We start from the raw sequence: 19,352 nt of genomic DNA, 5'->3' as shown, positions 1-19,352 counted from the left end.
GATAGGAAATTTTGCGACAGAAGGAAAACAAAAATCATTCTAAAAATTAGAAAAAAATAAATATAAATAAAAAATTGTCAATATTTCCTAAGGAGATGTAAAAAGACTATCCCCTGGCTGTAAAATACAGAATATTTTAAATTGATTTTATATAAAAAAATAAATAAAAAATAAGGAATAATAATAAATAAATAATAAAATAAAAACATATATAAAATAAATAATTTATTTAGTTAATAAATCAAAAATTAATTAGTAAATAGAAATCTGAAAATTAGTATTTTGGTTTCTTCGTGGATAGGAAATTTTGCGACAGAAGGAAAACAAAAATAATTCTAAAAATTAGAAAAAATAAATAAAATTAAAAAATTGTCAATGTTTCCTAAGAAGAACTAAAAAAGACTAACCCCTGGCTGTAAAATACAGAATTCGCTTCCGAAAATTTTCAGTTTTTATTATATATAAAAAAAAGAAATGAAGAGATAAAAATTAAAAAATAAATAAAATATGACATAATTAAATATAAAATAAATAATTTATTTAATTAATACATCGACTTGGCTACAAATTAGTTTTTTTTTTCCTTCGTGAAAAAAAAATTTTCCGGCAGAAAGAATTGTTCCCAAAGTTTTTTTTTTTCATTTAGAAAACGAAATCTAAATAAAAATTAGAAAAAAAAAAATAAAAATAATTAAAAATTTTTCAATATTTTTCTACGAAGAAACTAGCCCTTGGCTGTAAAATAAAAAAGAAATTGCATTAATCGCTTCCGAATATTTTCAATTGGTTATATATGAAAAAATAAAATAAAGGGATAAATAATAAATAAATAATAAAAGATAAACATACATAAAATAAATTATTTATTTAATTATTTAATCAATTTGTCTAGAAATTAGTCTTCCCATTTTTATTTCCATTTAGAAAAGGAAAATCTAAATAAAAATTAGAAAAAAAAAATAAAAATAATTAAAAATTTTTCAGTATTTCCTAAGACGAAATTCCTAATTTCCTAATAAAAAATAAATGGCTAAAAAATAAATAAAGAAGAAATTCCATTATTCGCTTCCAAATATTTTCAATAGGTTTTATAAAAAAATTAAAAAAATAAATATAATAAAGAGATAGAATAAAAAAATAAATGAAGATATAAAAAAATAATAAATTATAATTAAATATAAAATAAATAATTTATTTAATTAATTAATCGTTTTTTCAAAATATTAGTATTTTGGTTTCTTCGTGAGTAGACAATTTTCCGACAGAATACGTTTTATATATTCCATATTTATATATCTTTATAGCATCTTCTGTCGGAAAATTTTCTATCCACGATGAAACCAAAATACTAATTTTTTTAGATGAATTTATTAATTAATTAAATAAATTATTTATTTTATACTTGTTTATATTTTATATTTATCCAGGGCCATTATATATAAAAGGGTCGTACAATTACAAATTTATGTGGGAATTAGGAAGTGTTTTGCGCCCAAATGAAAACAAATCCAAACCAAATCGATTGGAAAATATGAACAGTTCCCCACAATAAGTAAAATCAGGGTGAATCTCTCTATAAGGACTGTATCAAAAAATGGATCCACATTGATCATTATTTCTAAATAGCATCTCCATAGAATAAGAATTTAAAATGCCAAAATTTTCGAAATTTAATGGAAATACGAGTATGGTCAAAACGTACAAAATACTTAAGACCGTATAAAACCCTATATGGCGGCTATACCAAAAAGTGAACCTCAGCGACATGGCTAGAGAAGGTTTATACCATTTGATACAGCTAAAACTGGCCTCGAAATAAAGGTTTTATACCCTAGGTCTCTTCGGACCAAATCCGTTTCACGAAATCTGGAGACGATCTAGCGATGTCCGTCCGTCCGTCCGTCTGTCCGATTAGGTCCAAACTTGGTACATCTTAATATTATTATAAAACTAAGATCGATTTCGGAGATGGGCAATATCGGTCCACTCCCACAAAAGGTCGAAATTTCTTTCATTTCTCTGATAAAATTTGAAGTATGAGTCCGATTGTATTCAAATTACACACATCCCTACATTTTTATTAACCCAGGGTCTCGTGTGAAGATGAAATATATCGGTTCAATCCTGTTGGTATCAATATTAATTATCTCTAAATTATTTAAATATTAAACAAATGCAGGGTGAGATAAAAACTGCAACAAAGTCAAAAGCTAAAATTTTTAGATTCTTTTCTTTTAAATTTTATTGAATGAAAGCGAAAATGTCGGAAATAGCATCAAATTTTAAAATATGTTTAGATTTGTTCGAATTGGTCACCTTTGGCACGAATTATGGTCTTCAAACGGCCAATGAAACCGTCACACGCCGCCCAAATGTTGCTCTACGGTATTTAGGCCCATTCCCGGCGATGCGCTTGCTTGAGGTGATCGACATCTTGGTATTTTTTAGTGCCATCTTTGTTTTCCAAAATACTCCAGACACAATAGTCCAACGGATTGGTATCCGGAAATTTTGATGGCCATTGTGCTCTGGAAATGAAACGAGGAACCTCATTTTGTAACCATTCTTGGATGGTGAGTGCGATGGTGCTGAGTTTTGTTGGAATATCCGAAGTCTGCGGCCAAAATGTTTGCGTGCCCAAGGCTTTAATTCACCCTCCAGAATATTTTCGCGATAATATTTCGCATTTATTCTGACCATCCATCGGCTGTTATGACGGCCCGCACCATGGTGTGGGTGCTTGAGTTCTGGTGGCTAACCGAAGTTGCACATTTTCAGCTGACCTCTTTGGCAAGTAAACACCACTATCATTTTGTTTGTTTACAAACTGCTGGACAGCGAATGTTTTCTCATCGGAGAAATCCAAATTCGGCAGTTCACCACTTTCGGCCAAGCGAAGCAACTCTTTAGCTCTTTAAAGTCGATTTTCTTTCTGTTGCGGTGTAGGTTCTTGCACTTTTTGGAATTTCAATGGCTTTACCCCGAGCTAATTTTTGAATATTTGCCGAATGGAATATTTCGATATGTTCAGCTCACGAGCCATTTTTCGGGCACTGCGACGCGGGTTTCGATCAAGTCGCTTCTTTACTTTTCGAACCATTTCTGCTGATGTTGCAGTTTTCTTCTGTCCATTTCCTTGACGTCGGGCTATGCTACCAGTAACGGCAGCACGGCAACGAGCGATGGTATGAGACACAAAAGATTTATTCACAGTTAAGTGCTGGAGTGCTCTAACGATAGCCACCTGTGGTTTTCCAGCCAAATATGAAGAAATCATACTATCACGCTTGAATTCCACCACGAATAACTTTTTTTTCTGGAAAATGCTCACCAAAATGCTTTTGTACGCTTGTAAACAATATAATGAGCTGTCACTGGAATAATTTTAACAGCTGTCGGACATATGGCTTAAAAATGACAGCAGTCTGAGGTTGGTTGCAGTTTTTTCACCTCACACTGTATATTTAGAAGTTGATTTAAATATTTTTGTAAAGCATTTTGCAAAAATTTTTTCAACAATACAATGTAGCTAAAATATCATCTCTCCGATCCACATTGAAATTCAAAATGTCATATGGAATTAAAATTTATTAACATGGGTATTCAAAAAATTATGATAAATTTTTCGTAAACAGAAAATATATGAAAAAACACATGCACACGGAATATCTCCTCCATAAAGTTAAATGTTACCCCAAACGGGATAAAAAACTGAAGCAGCGAACATTAAGGAGAATAGTTTATTTATTTTGTTTTTTTTTTTTTTTGCTGGCACACAGGTTGTCCCATTCGTTTCAAGGTTAAACGTGTTTGGAATACAAAACAGATAACCTGTCGTCTGACTTAACTGGGCAGCGGATGCATGATTCCAAGTAGACGGGATGCGGGAACATCGGAATACCATATATTAATACGTCAATAGTTTATTTAATTAGGTTCTGATTGATATTCTGCAACAAGGCTGAAATGGTGTAGGGTTGTTCTTAAAACTCTTTACAAAATTTGTGGGAGGGGGAAAGCTGTAAACGTTTGATAAAAATTGGCAGCTGGTAAAAGGGGAAAGTAAAAAATCGATACCAATTTTCGTTTTAACAAATTATTTATATTTACAATTTCCCTTTTATATTCCAACCTTGTTCACTCAATATTATCTGTTATACCATAAATTTTTCAAATTAGCCTCTATTTTTTTCAAAAATATAAATATTCAAATCCACTCCCCCATAGGCCATATCGACAAACCCTAATGGCGGAATAAAATTGGATGTCATAAATTTACTCTTAATGTAGACGATCTAATTTAATAGACCCATATGCATACAGACACCCAAAGAATGCCTAATTTCTAAACAAACCCCGCTAACTACATCGGAATTTAGAGCTACAAAGAAACAAAAACTGAGCGATTTTTTTTTTGGGCCATGGAAATAAATGTTAACGTTAAGGTCTTGACACCCATCACCATTTTTTTGATGAACTTTGCTATTGCAATTGCTGTTAATTTATGACTAATGGCCGGATCATCTACCTGATAGTGCGATGAAGCATTGCCAGATATCTCTTTACTTTATTTTCAGACGATGTTGTTGGTGTTGTTATTTATTTTCATTCTTTTTTATGACGTTTTGTGATTTGTTTGCCGTATCTCTGTTTATATTTTTTATTATTAAGGTAAAATGTAATTTTTAGTATTAACAGAAACAGCCGAAAACATTGAAATTGTTTACAGTTCAAGGTCTGGGAACTTCCCAAAAACAAAAAAAAATCTGGCATGAAACAAAAGACTTAAGAAACGAACATTAGCCTAAGCAAAAGCAAAAATATTGCAAAATCAAAGCATTTACAGGGTATTCTCTTAGGGAATATGGGGTATAGAAATGTTATCGTCTATTTACCGGTCATACGTCATTGACATTGGTTCAAGGGCAAACTAAGTAAGTCATTTACCTCTGTGTTTTTCATAAGTTTAAAATTTTGTTTTAAAAATGAATTTGTCGTTTTTTTATACCCTCCACCATACTATGTAGGGTATATTAAGTTTGTCATTCCGTTTGTAACTCCTCGAAATACTCATGTCAGACCCAACAAAGTATATATATATTCTTGATCGGGGTAAAATTCTAAGTCGATTTAGCGATGTCCGTCTGTCTGTCTGTTGTAATCACGCTATCTTTCGAACGAACTGAGATAAAAGGCTAAAATTTTGCACACATGTTTATTTTTCCAGTAGGCAGGTTAAGTTCGTAAATGGGCCTTATAGCCCCCATATAACGGTACCTCCCGATATTCGGTATTTTGATGATTTTAGCGACATTATTAACCGGAATTGTTTCAAATGTGATATTTGAAGTTCATAATGGATTCTACAGCATATGACAGAAAATTGTCTGCGCAGGTCTACGTCTTTGTATATCCCCCATGTAAGGGTACCTCCCAATATTCGGTATTTTGACGAGTTTAGGTACAATACCCACCGAAATTGTTTGAGATGTCGTATTTGAAGTTCGTAATGGATGCTACAGCCTGTGAAAGAAAATTGTCTATGCTGGACCAGGTCTTCGCACAACTTCGATATATTCGGTATTTTGATGATTTTAACTACATTATTCAGCGTTTGTTTCAAGTTTCGAATATTAATATGGTAATAGCTTATGACAAACAATGCCTCTGTAGGTCCACGTCGTATAGACCCTAATATAACGGCTATATTCGGTATTTTTAAATTTTTAACAGAATTTTTAGGGATTATATTTTTTGAAAATTTCCAAATTCCGGCCCAGCCTAACTTATTTCTTTTTTTTTTTTTTTTTTGAACATTGACGCTTTCTTATATTTTTGATATGCAGTGTAAATAGAGTTTTCTTTTCTTTGGTGACTTATAGTGAATTTTGATGAAGAATATTCTTAGCTTTGGCGTCATCCATCTAAATTGATGTTTTGTATAAGATTTTTGCATAAACTCGCATAAAGTACGACTACACAAAACTAAAATGTGTTTCTAATATTCCTGGAGTTTAGGTAAAACTTCGATTTTTTATATCTGCTAGTATCTATAATAGAATTTTATGATAATTTTGTAGATTATTCTGACTTGTTAAAAAAGAATCGTACTGTTTATAGAGAATTTTTCACCATTAAATGAAAAAAGGACCAAAAAGGGGCCCTGGTCAAAAGCGCTCTTATTTTTAACTGCAATATTGCTGAAGACACTGTATAGCTAAAATCAACAGATTTCAAAGAATATTACTCCGAAAATTTCCAAAGAGGTGGAAGAGGGGATGAATGAATTTTTCATTTGAAAAAATATAACATGTTCAATATTCCTTAAAAATACCAAGCTAAAGAAGTATCAAACGGGTTTGCCTACAGATGTATCTTCTCATCCAATGTTCGATTATTTAAATACTTTTTGACCTCTGTTCTGATTTTTCAAATTGCTGACCCTGTATAGAGTATTTTCCGAAAGAATGGATCAATATTGTCCATTTCGTATCGGACCTAAATAAATAGGATATAAATATTGCGACATGCCAGGTATGTACTATATCGACTACTTCCTTCACTTTATATGAGATATGTGATAATTTTTAGAAAATGTCGAAATGTGCATGAGGCACCAGACATAGTCGACCGAAGTATTCCATTTTCATACTTCATCTAATGCAAATTAAAATATTGGTATAGATAAAATTACAAGAAAATCAAACATTTATATCCAATTTTATGCGAAATCATAAATTCCATATTCATTTACGATTTCTGGTTGCGCAAAATATTTTAAGCAAGTCGTAAAGAATCGCTTACTTGTTTCCCAAGTTATGACAGATAGAACTGTTGAAAATTGTGACCCTTTGTGGGTGAGTTACCAGAAGGGGTTCGCAGTTATATTTCATCTTTACAACAGAGCTTGTGTAAGCAAAAATAATGGGATGAGTGACATTTGAAGAGAGTTGGATGCTTATTCCGCTATCTTTGAGTGTTTTTTTTTTTTTCAGAATCTTGAACGCTATATGGGGAGTTACTAGAATAAATTGTCCGATCTCTACCATATTTACAACAAATCTTGTCGTGATGAAAATATTGAGATGTACCAGATCTGAATGGAATCGGATGTCAATTTCGCGTTTTATGCGCTTCATGAATATTCAAAACATTGACCTTTTGTGGGGGAGGTACCAGAAGGAATGGACCCATATATTCCATGTTCACACCAGACCTTGGGTTATAAAAATACTTTGATGTGTTAAATATGAAAAGCACCGGATGCTTATTCCGGTTTTTATAATCGTTTTGGTTATTCAAAACTTCGACCCTTTATGGGGAAGGTGCCAGAAGGAATGGTCCGATCTCTATTATCTTTATAACAGATCTGTTGATGGAAATATTGATAGGTGCCAAATCTGAATTGGATGTTAATTTTGTGAATTTCATGAATATTCAAAATTTTGACCCTTTGTGCGGGTGATACCAGAAGGAGTGGATCATCAACTTTAAACCAGACCTTGGGTTAATGAAAATATTGTGATGCGAGTAATTTGACGACAATCGGACTCTTATATCATCTAACAGTTATAAATATTAAAATGTTGACCCCTTATGGTGGAGGTACTTGATGAATTCAACCGATATTGTTCATTTTCGCATCTAACCTAGCACTGATGCAAATATTAGGAATTGCAAAGTTGGAGCAAAATCGGTATATACTTTATCGTTTTGTGTAATAAAATATATTTTTTGAAAATTTCGATGAATATTCAAAATTTTGAGCCTTTTTGGGAGAGGTACCGGGAAGAGTGGACCGATATATTCCATCTTCACATCAGACATTGGGTTACTAAAAATATTGTGATGTGTGTAATTAGAAGACAATCGGACGCTTATATCACTTTTTATAAAAGTTCTAATTATTCAAAATTTTGACCCTTTGTGGGGGAGGTACTTGATAGAGTGGATCGATATTGTTCACTTTCGCACCTGACCTAGCACTGATGCAAATATTAGGATTTGCAAAGTTGGAGCAAAATCGAATTACCCTTTCTCTTTCTGTGCAGAAACTATATTTTTTAAAAATTTCGACCTTTTGTGGGGGAGGCACGCGAAGAAGTGGACCGATATATTCCATCTTAACAACAAACCTGTGGGTTAATATAAATATTGGGATGTGTGAAGACAAGCGGACTCTTACATCACATTTTATGAGAGTTGTAATTATTCAAAATTTTGACGATTTGTGGGGGAGGTACTGTCCATTTTTGCACTTGACGTAGCATCGGATTACCCTTTTTTGTGCAGTAAATGATTTCCTTTGAAAATATTGACTTTTTATGGGGGAGTTCCGAGAAGTAGTGGACCGATAATGCCCAACTCCAAACTCGATATAAATTTGATAATAGTATTAAGATGTACCAAGTTTGAATCAAATCGGATGCCCCCTTCGAGAGTTATTGTCGGACGGACGGACGACTAGATCGATTCCAAATGTCCTTAGACGGATTTGGTGCAAAGAGGTCTATTAGTGTTATTTCGATGAGGCACGTTTTGGCCGTATCAGATGATATATGCCCTCTATGGCCATATGGCTGAGGGTATAAATATTTGTCGGAAACACATTTATTTGTACGCTCTAGTACCTTTTAGTATAAATATAAAAAAACTGCCCTATTCCCAAATTCAAAATTCCAGCACTGGCCGGTTTTTCTAGGTATCGAAGAGGCAATCAAAAACTCAATTTTTTTTTTTTGTAAAAATGAAAATAATTTTATTACATGATTTTTATAAATGAAAAATAGGATATTTACAAAGTTGATACTTTTTAGAGAACTTTTACTGCCTTCAACCTTAGGCCAGTTGTAAGAAATCAAAGGGAACCATCGCCAGGGCTCTATTCAAGCCATTCATAATGATAGGTGACCAATTGTCCTTAGTTTCGGGCAGGACAATGTTAAAGATGTCACGCCAATATTGATTGGCCACATTGAGGATGATGTCATCTGAAAGAAGAAAAAAAATAATTTTTCTTAAACATTCGTAAAATAAAAAAATATCCTCTTACTCAATCTAGCATCGGCTATCAACCCTGTAGCATTCACTCTGGCATCTCGCACTGCAGCTGTAACATTCATTCCTGTAACTCTCAGGAAACGATGTTGATCCTCCTCCAGGATTTGCCCGTAGGCCAATTGTTCCACCGCAATACCCAATAGGGTAATATTCATATTGCCACGTGGGCGGACATCCACAGAATTCAATTTCAAATCCGCCTTATAACTACCCTTGGCAAATAGGGCTGGTATGAGGGCCGAGAGACGTAGCTTGAAATTGTTACCCGAAGTCCTTTTAAAGATCACCTTGCGATATTTCATTGATGCCAGACCATAGACATAGGCATAGCCCACAGTGATACGGCCATTCAAAGGCCCGCCATTGTATTCAAAGGAATTACGGCTCACAAAGAAAGGATCCACGGAGTGAGGCAAATGCGATTCATTTTGGGAATTTCGCAATTTCGGCGTAACAATGCTCAAGACCTGTCGCAAACATTCGCCGAAATATTTTTCACAATTCACAACATCATCAACTATAAACAAATGGAAAGAAAAAATTTAAAACAAACAAACTAATTATTTTAAATATTCTAATTGTTTTGAAAACAAAAAAGCATTTCAGAAAAAAAAGATAACATCTTTGAAAATATTTAAAGTAGTTTTGTGGGGGAGGGAAGTAATTTACTGCCCCCAATCATCATCATCACCATCATCTGATGGGAATTTCATTTTGGCCATAGAGCAGAACGCCCCACCTCCCCCAATGACTTTGACATTTTTGTCATTTCGAGCAGCGAAGGTCGTCACGTACTTGCCAAGCCAAGCTCTAAACGCTTACAAGAACAAGTTGTTTTTTGGAAGAAAATATTCCGCTTCAGTTCTTCCAGAAGTCAAATTAGTTTGTTATGCGACAATTCAGTTTTATTTGAAAGATACACAGAAAATAACATAATTACGATTGAGAACAACAAAATTATACATTTTTGTGTGTGTGTGTGTGTTTTGATGATCAAATAATTTCGACAATCATTCAATTGCTTTTTAAGTGGCGTCGCATAAATCTTGATGTGCAAACGGTTGACAAACAAAGTTGCAAAACATTTTAATTAATTCTCGTAAATTCTTAAAAACCAAAAAAGTAATAAAAAATAAAACGAAAAACAAACATTTCCAAAAAAATATACTCTCTCTCTCTCTTTCTCGCGCCTCAAAAACAAAAGACTTAAGACAGCAACCTGCCTTAATGATATTTTCCCCCTTGGGTAACTAACTGTAAGCGATATAAACCTCAAAATTCTTTCCCTCCATCTATGGTTCTCAATGACCATCATAAACCCCAATTGAACGAAAAATACGGCAAAACAAATAACTCATTTAATTAAAATATTTTTTCGTTATTATGTTTTATTAATGTTATTAGATTTTAATTGCCGCTGAGAATTTCATGATCACATCTACGGTGACATTTAGTGGTGGAATTTTATATTTGTTATTCCAAATTTCATTGGCAGTGCCATAACTACGCTAGAGGTTTATAGAAAAAAAAGTGTGAAAGATGAGGCTATCATATTGCGTTTTTGAAGCTAATAGAAGCCGATAGCTCAATTATTGTAATAATTGAATCTAGACAGTTCTCAGTGGAAAGTTTTAAAAGACAGGTGATTTGGAAGATGTTCTATTGATGGAAAATTTCTACAAAATTATTCTCTTTTTTTCAAAGGACATCCCTGGACGGACTGATGATCTTTCAATGAATTTGACTTCATACAAAATCATTCGAATTTTCTCCAGGAACTTAAAATCTTAAAAAGTTGACATAATCCCATTTCAAATGTCGTCTATAGCCAGAAAACCTAGATACTCCCTGTGGAAAGTAGATCTATATCTGAATGAAATCTATTTTTGGACATTTGGAGTCAATTTCTAGCTGGAGTACGAGGATAGGCAAATCGGTCCATTACTTTCAGTGACTGCCTTTAAAAAGATAAAAACATTTCGAAAGAAAAAATAATTTACAGTGATATTTTACATTTGACATATTGATCTAAATTTCGAATTTCATAAAATATTTTATCAAATCTATTTTTTTAATGAAAAAATAAGTCAATTGCTTTTGCCGCTCATACTCTCCCACAAAATACAGACTTTTCAATAAATTTGTAGATTTCTTTGAGACTTTGTGCATTTTTTAAATTATTTGTAAAACTTCTTCCCAAAAAAGGCCCATTTTTCAAAATACTTTTCATATATAAATTTATATACAATTTTTTAAAAATATTTTTTCCGGACAAAACTCATAATATTTTTAAGAATTTTGGAAGGACCTACTAAACCAATATCGTAAATTGTTAAGATTTTGGTCAAATTTTTCTAGGAAAAATTCATAAAGTTTTCAAAAATATTTAAGAGTTTCCTGATTTTTTAATATTTATGGACATTTTGCCAAAGAAAAGGCTTCCGGGGAAAAATTATGATTGTTTTTTGTAAATATTTTCAAGAACAATCTAGCCCAGAATTAAGGATTTTTAAAGAACGTTTTTCAAAGGAATATGGTTTTTATTCAAATTTCCAAGGATCTTCCGAACAAAAGATATGAGATTTGTAAAAAATGATTTGGCTATGGCTAAGAATCGTGGATAAAATATATTATTAATGACAAGAATTTACATTAATTTAAATATTCTTCAGGACCTCCGACTAAAAATCGTGTTTTTTATATTTTTTCAAGGAATTCTGGATTTTTAAAATATTTTTAATCAATTACATGAATTTTTTAATATTGGTCAAGATTTTTCTACCAAAAAATGATTTTAAACATTTTCAGGGACTCTGAGAGCGAGTATCCATAACTTTGCTGGAAATATTTTCAGTCACTTTTTGGCCAAGAAACATGACTTTACCAAATATTTTCCATGGACTTTGTCGACTAAACGTCACTGTCTTCGTCGGCTAAGGAATTTCTTCTGAAATTGTTTGAGAAACTTCTAGCCAAAAATCGTGATTATTTTTTAATTTTTTCAAAGACTTCCAGACCAATATTAATTTTTGAAACTTTTTTTCAAGGACCTCCAGGCCAAGAAAGGCGGTTTTTAAATAAAATTTCAAGTTATTTTCGAATTTTCAAAATATTTTGAAAGAAGTTCCTATTCGAGAGTTGGCCAAGAACCGTGTTTTTTTAGTATTTATTCAGTTTTAAAAGATTTTTTTAAAATAATTTTCCGAGAACTTCCAACATGGATTTTCTTAAAAATATACTTTACTATGATTACATAGCCTGGAAATCGAGATTTTTTTTTTTTAAATTTTCAAAGGTTGACAGACTAAGAGGTTTAAGAAATATTTGAATGGCTTTCTTGTCAAGAATTGCGGATTTTTTAAATTTGCTGCAAAATGGTCAGCCTTTTTATAACAACAACGTTTGATTATTAGTGGAGAACGATGGTAATGTTTACCAGGGAGTAAGACAGGGAATACCTAGGTTTCGGAAAGAGCCACCAATCCTCATCAGTTCCCTTGTTTTTTGTCTGGGATATTCTCCCCAGAAGTTATTTTAAAAATAACTTCTAAGAAAAAAAACCTTTTTACCCAAGTTATGAGATCGTAACCTCAAAAGAAGTGGAACCAAAGAATTACATAATACTAAAATTCTTTTGGAAAATCTTCTAAATCTTACAACCGCACTTATAAACATTTTCATCTTTTTCCACATGTTATAGAATCGTAAAGTGTTTTCGTCAAAGGCTTTATATAAATTTTAGATTATTTAAAAAATATTTTGAGATGTCGTCCTGGACAAAAATAGAGGACTTTTGTAATATGTCCTGGTCAAAATTTTTAGTTTTTTCCAATTTTTTCAATAAAATTTGACATTTTTCTAGGACTTTTTGGTCAAGCTCTTCCTGGCAAAAAAAAGTGTAGATATTTGGCTACATATCGTTTGGGGCGGCCAAAAAGTGCCTCATCGAAATAACGGATTTAAACCCTAGGTCCTTTGAACCAAATCCGTTTCAGGACAGTTTGAGTCGATCTAGAGGTATCCGTCCGTCGACAGTCTGCCTGGTGCATACGATAACTCTCGAATCGAGTGTATACCAAACTTGGTATATCGGAATATTTTTACTAAACTTAGATCGAGATCGGTTACTCCCCCACAAAGGGTGAACATCTTGAAAATTATAACACTCATGAAATGCGAAATTCTCTTCAAATCCGATTCTTTTCAAATTGTAATCAACAAATCACATTAAAATATTTCTACTAGCACGAGATTTGGTTTGAGGAGTGTAGATATTGCTCAATGGTAAATATTGGTCAACATTTTGAATAACCATGAAGCTCCTAAAATGCGAAATAATCAATGTTGTCACATCCCAAGATTTTTAATAACACAAGATCAGGCGTGAGATGGAATATTTTGGACCACACCTTCTGGTACCTCTCCCACAACGGGTCAACATTTTCAGTAAGTATATGTCTCATAAATTGGGAAATAAGCATCAGATTCTCTTTAAATGTTATGAATCCCAATACTTTTACTACCTCAAGATCAGGTGTGAAGATGTTAGATGTCAACCTTTCTGGTACCTCCCTCGCAAAAGAACAACATTTTGAATAGCCATATCTCTCATAAAATCTGAAATAAGAAGCCGATTGTCTTCACATTTCGCACATCTCAAGTTTTGAATAGTCATAGATAAAGTGGAATACATTTCGATATATTTCAAGTCAAAATCTATTTCGATAAAAGCACATGTGCTGCCGTCAAACTGATTGATAATTCTTAAACATTTATAAATTACATTTGCGCAGGCAGGAATAATTTTAATATTTTTCAAGAATTTCCCGGTCATCAATTTAGCAAATTCTTAAATATGTTTAAGGACTTCCAAAGTCAAGGCATTTTTTATATATTTTCCGAAACTTCCTATCCAGAATCGTGAATTTTACTAAAAATATTCTTCTGGAAGCACGAGGATATAATTCCAGATATTTTAGGTTTTCCGAAAAAAGTGGACAAAAATATTAGTTTTTAAAGGTAAGCATTTTAAAGACCCCCTTTCTTTAAAGATGTCCCGCAAACCTGTGACATTTTTAAAAGATTTTCTGGCAAAAAAATATTTTTTTTTCAAATTTGCAAATTTTGGCATTTTCTCGAATTTTTAAGAAGAAAATTTCAATTGCTTTCTCACAAAATATTTTGTTCTTTACATTTCCATTTTTCTAGGAATTCCTTCTAAAAATTATGATTTTAAGGCTATTTTTTCAACAACTTGCTGCTGCAGAATCGAGATTTTTCCAATTCAAGGACTTGATAACCAAAAATCGTGAACTCTCAAAAATCGTGACAACAGAACTTAGATTTTTTGTTTTCATGCTGTCCACAATTCGTGGATTTTATTAAACATTTTTTTATATGAATTATTGCCAACGATTTTTGTTTTTTTTTTTTTTTCAACATTTTTACCTGCCTTTTGTTATTTGTAAATATTTCAAACCATACCTTTCACATTCCTGGCATATAAATACTATGAAGGACAATTAGACAGATTTTTTAATTATTCGACTAAAATACTTTGATTCCTTTACCGCCGAAATTGTTATGTTCATGTTTCTTTAATTTCAAGATTTTTTTTTAATAATTTATGCGAAATATTTTTTTTAAATAACTTTAATTTTCACAAACTGGTAGAAACTGAATTTATTGATTATTTACAAAATTGTGTTTCAATTGTTTTTGAAATGCTTTTCAAAACAAATACTTGTCTCGTAACTTACCTTTAAAGTATTTCGAAACCCCACCAGTGCTGCTGTAAATACTCTGAGGAGAAATGGGTGTTTGAAAATTTGCCAAGTTGGAATTGGAATCCTCAGCGGTGGTTGTTGTCGAATTAGGGTCTGGATAAATAAGCTCCCATGGAGAGGGGGTGGTGCTCCCACTTTCCAAAATATTTAAACTATTTGCTGTTGAAGATATTTCATTTAGGATACTGGGTACAGGATCATTATTTATTCCAGTTGTGGAGCTGATTATCGGTTCCTCTGCATTTTTTGTATAAGACTCCAATAACACGGGTGTGGAAGAATCAATGGAAATGGGTGATGATGTCTCAGTGATGGCTGGTTGTGGTAATCCTGCCGTTGAGATTTCTTGGGTCCAGTTTAGACTTAAATGCAATATGAGCAGAGCAACAAAACTTTTCAAGGATAACATTTTTCTAACAAAACAAGTTATTTTCTTTGAAATTCCAATATCGCTTTGAATTTTAGATGACCGTTTCGAAATGTTTCGCCGACCGTTTATATCAACGTTCTTTTCAAAACTGAGGCCACATTCGTTTTGTAATTCTTGTGCTAAATTTTTGTAATGGCTTTGCAAACTTGTTTTTCTAACATTTCAGTTCTGTTCTTGCCCCATTACACAATAATAAACAATTCTGCATTTGTATTGCAAATTTGCAACAATTAGAATTGTTGCAGGGTCAATGTTGAATTTTAATTCTAAGCATGCCGAATGTTTGGCCGTCCACACACCTGACTTGCAAAGTAGTTTTAATTCAATTCAGTTTTTTTTTTATTTTTTTGAGTTTCAAAATTCTTGTGAATTATTTTTGACACGCTTAGATAGTTGTTTTCAGTTTTTCTGGTGTTGTGTTCGCTACTTGTGTTCTGAAAAATGTTCCTCTGAATTAGAGTTCAATGTCTAATAACTCGATTTGAGCTCATTTTTGGACTCCAGCCAATGACCAATGTCAACCGACTGGTTGCTGAAGTGAAGAAAAATAAATAATTGTTTTGCCCGGTTGACTGTTGACAAATTTAACAATGCTTCCACGGCGATAAGAGAACTTTGACCAAAAGAAAAAAAACAAAGAAGTCACATCTTTACAGAATCATTACAGCGTCTGGTAATGACTCTGTAAAGCTTAAATTAGATTTGATTGTTATTTGGAAGAAATATAGAAGTCGAGACTTAAAACTAGTAGTGATACGTGTCACAACGTAATATTGGTATACACGCACCGCCCAAAAAAGTTTCATATTAAAAAGTACCAGAAGGAGTGAACTGATATATCCCATCTTCATCTTGTGTTCATTAAAATAATGAGATATGTGAAATATGAAGAGAATCGGATGTTTATTTCGGATTTTATAATCATTTTGGTTATTCAGAACTTTAACCCTTTATGGGGGGAGGTACCAGAAAAATGGTCCGATCCTCCATCTTTATAACAGATCTTTTGTTGATGGAAATATTAGGATGTGTCAAGTTTAAATGGAATCGGATGTTAATTTCGCGTTTTGCATGAATATTCAAAATTTTGAACCTTTTGTGGGAGAGGTACCAGAAGGAGTGGACCGATATATTCCATCTTCATAACAGATCTTGTGTTGATAGAAATATCGAGATGTGGCAAGTCCGAATGGGATCGAATTATAATTTTTCGTTTTATGAGCTTCATGGATATTCAAAATTTCTACCCTTTGTGGGGGAGGTACCAGAAGGAGATGGCCGTATTAAATGATATATACTCTCTCCACCCATATGACTGAGGGTGACTTAACATCTTCTAGGACTTGCCACATAAACGGCCAAAATTTTGAAAAATACCATAAAAATGTAATAAATCCCTTCACCTTATTGATATAAAACCTGGACGAAATTTTGAAAAATCATGAATCTCATATGAGGAATTTGTGTTGATGATCTAAAACCTGGAATATGATAAGATATAGGCCCATTTCATCTGCTGCCTCTCCCCATGAAATGAAAATTTTAAAATGATGCTATGGATCACATATAGAGCGAATGAGGCCTCAAACTATTACAATATTTGCACATTTTCTGACCAGAAAATCGAAATTTTTTTTTAAGAAAATGTCATGGGAATCTCATCATCAACAAATGTTAGATTTTTTTATTGCAATTTCTTATGTTCTCCTGTCTAAAAAAGTAGATATTTAAAGGATCACCTTTTTGCATTTCTTCAAAGAATATATTTAAAGGATTTCCAGGAATAAATGTGAAATGTGTATTAAAAGAATACTTCAAGGACCAACAATTTAGATTTTTAAGGACTTCATGCCTAAATTTTCTGGTTTTTGTAAAAACATTTTTTTTAAATAATTCATCTTTGAATATTGTAAATTTGGAACTTTGTTTAGGGAATTTATGACAAAATTGCGATGAGTTTTCGTTAATACCTTGTCATGGACTTTAGATAAAAATGTGATTATTAGCTAAACGTCGGTTGTCGGCAGATGTTCTCAGCCTAAGGCAATACAAATTGTTTACATTAACAATTTTTTTTTTAACAAAATCCGAACGCCATTAAAATTTCCTAAAACAAGTTAAAAAGTATCAGTCGGTTGTGCCGACAGATTTATGCCATCAGCCAATGTCCGATTATTCCAATACAATTTTGACTTCTGTTATAATTCCGAAGGATTGGGCCAATACTGCCCATTTCGCTTCGGACCTAAATACATATAATATGAATATCGCGACGTGACAGGTTTGGACTATATTCGATACTTCCTTCACTTTATTTGAGATTTGTTATTTTGTAATTTTTAGAAAATATGCTTCATCTAATACAGATAAAAATATTGGTATGACCAACATTATAAGAAAATCGAACATTTATATCCAAATTATGGGAAATCATAAATTCCATATTCATCTCAGGTTTCTGGTTGAGATACATATATTTATAGTTGTAAAGAACCGCTGAGTCGTTTCGAAATTTATGACAGATAAAAGTATTGACAATTTTGTCCCTTTGCGGGTCAAGTACCAGAAGGGGTTCACAGATATATATCATCTTCACAACAGATCTTATGTTAGCAAAAAAGTTTGTATGTGTGAAATTTGAAGAGAGTTGGATGCTAATTTCGCTTTCTTTGAGCTTGTGGTTTTTCTAAATCTTATGTGCTTCAAGGATATTGAAAATGTTGAACCTTATTTCCCATCTTTCGCACGAATACAAATTGTCCTTTCTTTTCTGTGCAGTAAATGTTTTGTTTTTTTTTTTTAATTCAATCTTTTGTGATGGGGTACAAGAAGGAGTGGACCTCCGAACTCGGTCTATGTTTGACAATAATATTACGTGTACCAAGTTTGGCCCAAATCGGATACTCGCTTCGAGAGTCATCGTGCGCAGCCAACCAGACAGACGGATATCGCTAGATCGACTCCAAATGTCCTGAAACGGATTTGGACCAAAGAGACCTAGGGTCTAAAACCGTTATTTCGATGACGCACGTTTTGGCCGTATCAAATGATGTATACACTCTCTAGCCATATGGCTGAGGGTATAAAAAATATTATATTGGGTCCATAGATCTACACAGATAGTCCCTTCACTACATATGGAATTCAGAAGCGGAACGGGAGCCAAAATTAGATAGATTCAAAATGTTCTGAATCAGATTTTGAGTCATAAGGTCTAAATACGCTATTTCGACGAGGCTGAGATAAAGATCTTTGAAACATTCAAAATATATATACGCCAAAACGGTTTTAAGTTTCCGTTGCCCAAGTGATGTTATCAAACTGAAAAAGTCTTCTATATGGTACGAGCCAATAAAGTTGAAATAATAGATAAATTCCAAAAATTCGGTCTAGGGTATAGTGTCATATGGGGCCTATCTAAGACAGGCTGGGTTCTCCCAAGAGGCTTCAAAGCACAAAAATGCATCAATACCACTTTATGGAGGCTTGTATTGAATCGTGGAACGATGTTGAACAATATTTGTGGGAATATTTCACATCCAACCAAAACCCTAAATGCAACATTACAGCCGGCTCAGTGTAAAATTGTGGATGAAACTTTAAAATACCAACAATCAGGAGGTACCGCTATGTGGGTATATTGCAATTAGCATTTAATTAAACTCAGCGAACTGCGTACCCGTAAATAGGGGCTACGGTATACCTATAATGACGATTGATTTTTTTTATGTATAATTTTAGCTTTTAAGAACCAAAAACCACACAGGTCCAATTACAGATTTTTTTATAGTATCCCTCAAGCCTTCAACGACCAGTAAGACCTCCACATGGATTTTTTTAAAATAAATTTTTAGTTTTCAACGTGTCTAAATTTTAAACAAATTTTTTAAAGACCCGAAGTTGAATTTTTAAGGAATTTTTATAGGTTTCCTGAAACTTCAAAACGTAGATTTTTAAAGATTTTTTATGGGTTCCTTAAAAATAAATAACTTTTTAATTTAAAGATTTTTTTCCAAAACGTGATTGTTTAAAAATTTTCTTAGACCCACTCGAGCCTCAAAAACGTGGAGCTCTTT

General features: G+C 32.7%; 2 protein-coding genes across 3 annotated transcripts in view; both read right to left on the bottom strand.

Annotated features, from left to right (window-relative positions):
- The window catches only part of LOC101900142 (circadian clock-controlled protein daywake), a 396,529-nt gene that overhangs the window by 350,086 nt on the left and 27,091 nt on the right, over nt 1-19,352 (bottom strand). The window lies entirely within an intron of this gene.
- LOC101898270 (uncharacterized) lies at nt 8,839-15,470 on the bottom strand. The gene is made up of 3 exons (XM_059125106.1): nt 14,820-15,470; nt 9,053-9,577; nt 8,839-8,990 (listed from the first exon to the last, which is right to left on the bottom strand). The coding sequence occupies exons 1-3, from the start codon at nt 15,253-15,255 to the stop codon at nt 8,839-8,841; spliced, it is 1,113 nt and encodes a 370-aa protein (XP_058981089.1). The 5' UTR covers nt 15,256-15,470.

Source organism: Musca domestica, unplaced genomic scaffold (genome assembly GCF_030504385.1).
Source record: "Musca domestica strain aabys unplaced genomic scaffold, Musca_domestica.polishedcontigs.V.1.1 32, whole genome shotgun sequence".
NCBI classification, from domain to species: Eukaryota; Metazoa; Arthropoda; class Insecta; order Diptera; family Muscidae; genus Musca; species Musca domestica.
This window is presented reverse-complemented; position numbering and strand designations above follow the sequence as displayed.

Bases quoted from the DNA above. Each gene is read 5' to 3' on its own strand.
- LOC101898270 (XM_059125106.1), bottom strand. From the start codon at position 15,255: ATGTTATCCTTGAAAAGTTTTGTTGCTCTGCTCATATTGCATTTAAGT. The intron at 9,578-14,819 runs GTAAGTTACGAG...ATTTGTTTATAG, and splicing joins GGTTTCGAAATACTTTAAAG to TTGATGATGTTGTGAATTGT. The intron at 8,991-9,052 runs GTAAGAGGATAT...TTCTTCTTTCAG, and splicing joins GATAGCCGATGCTAGATTGA to ATGACATCATCCTCAATGTG.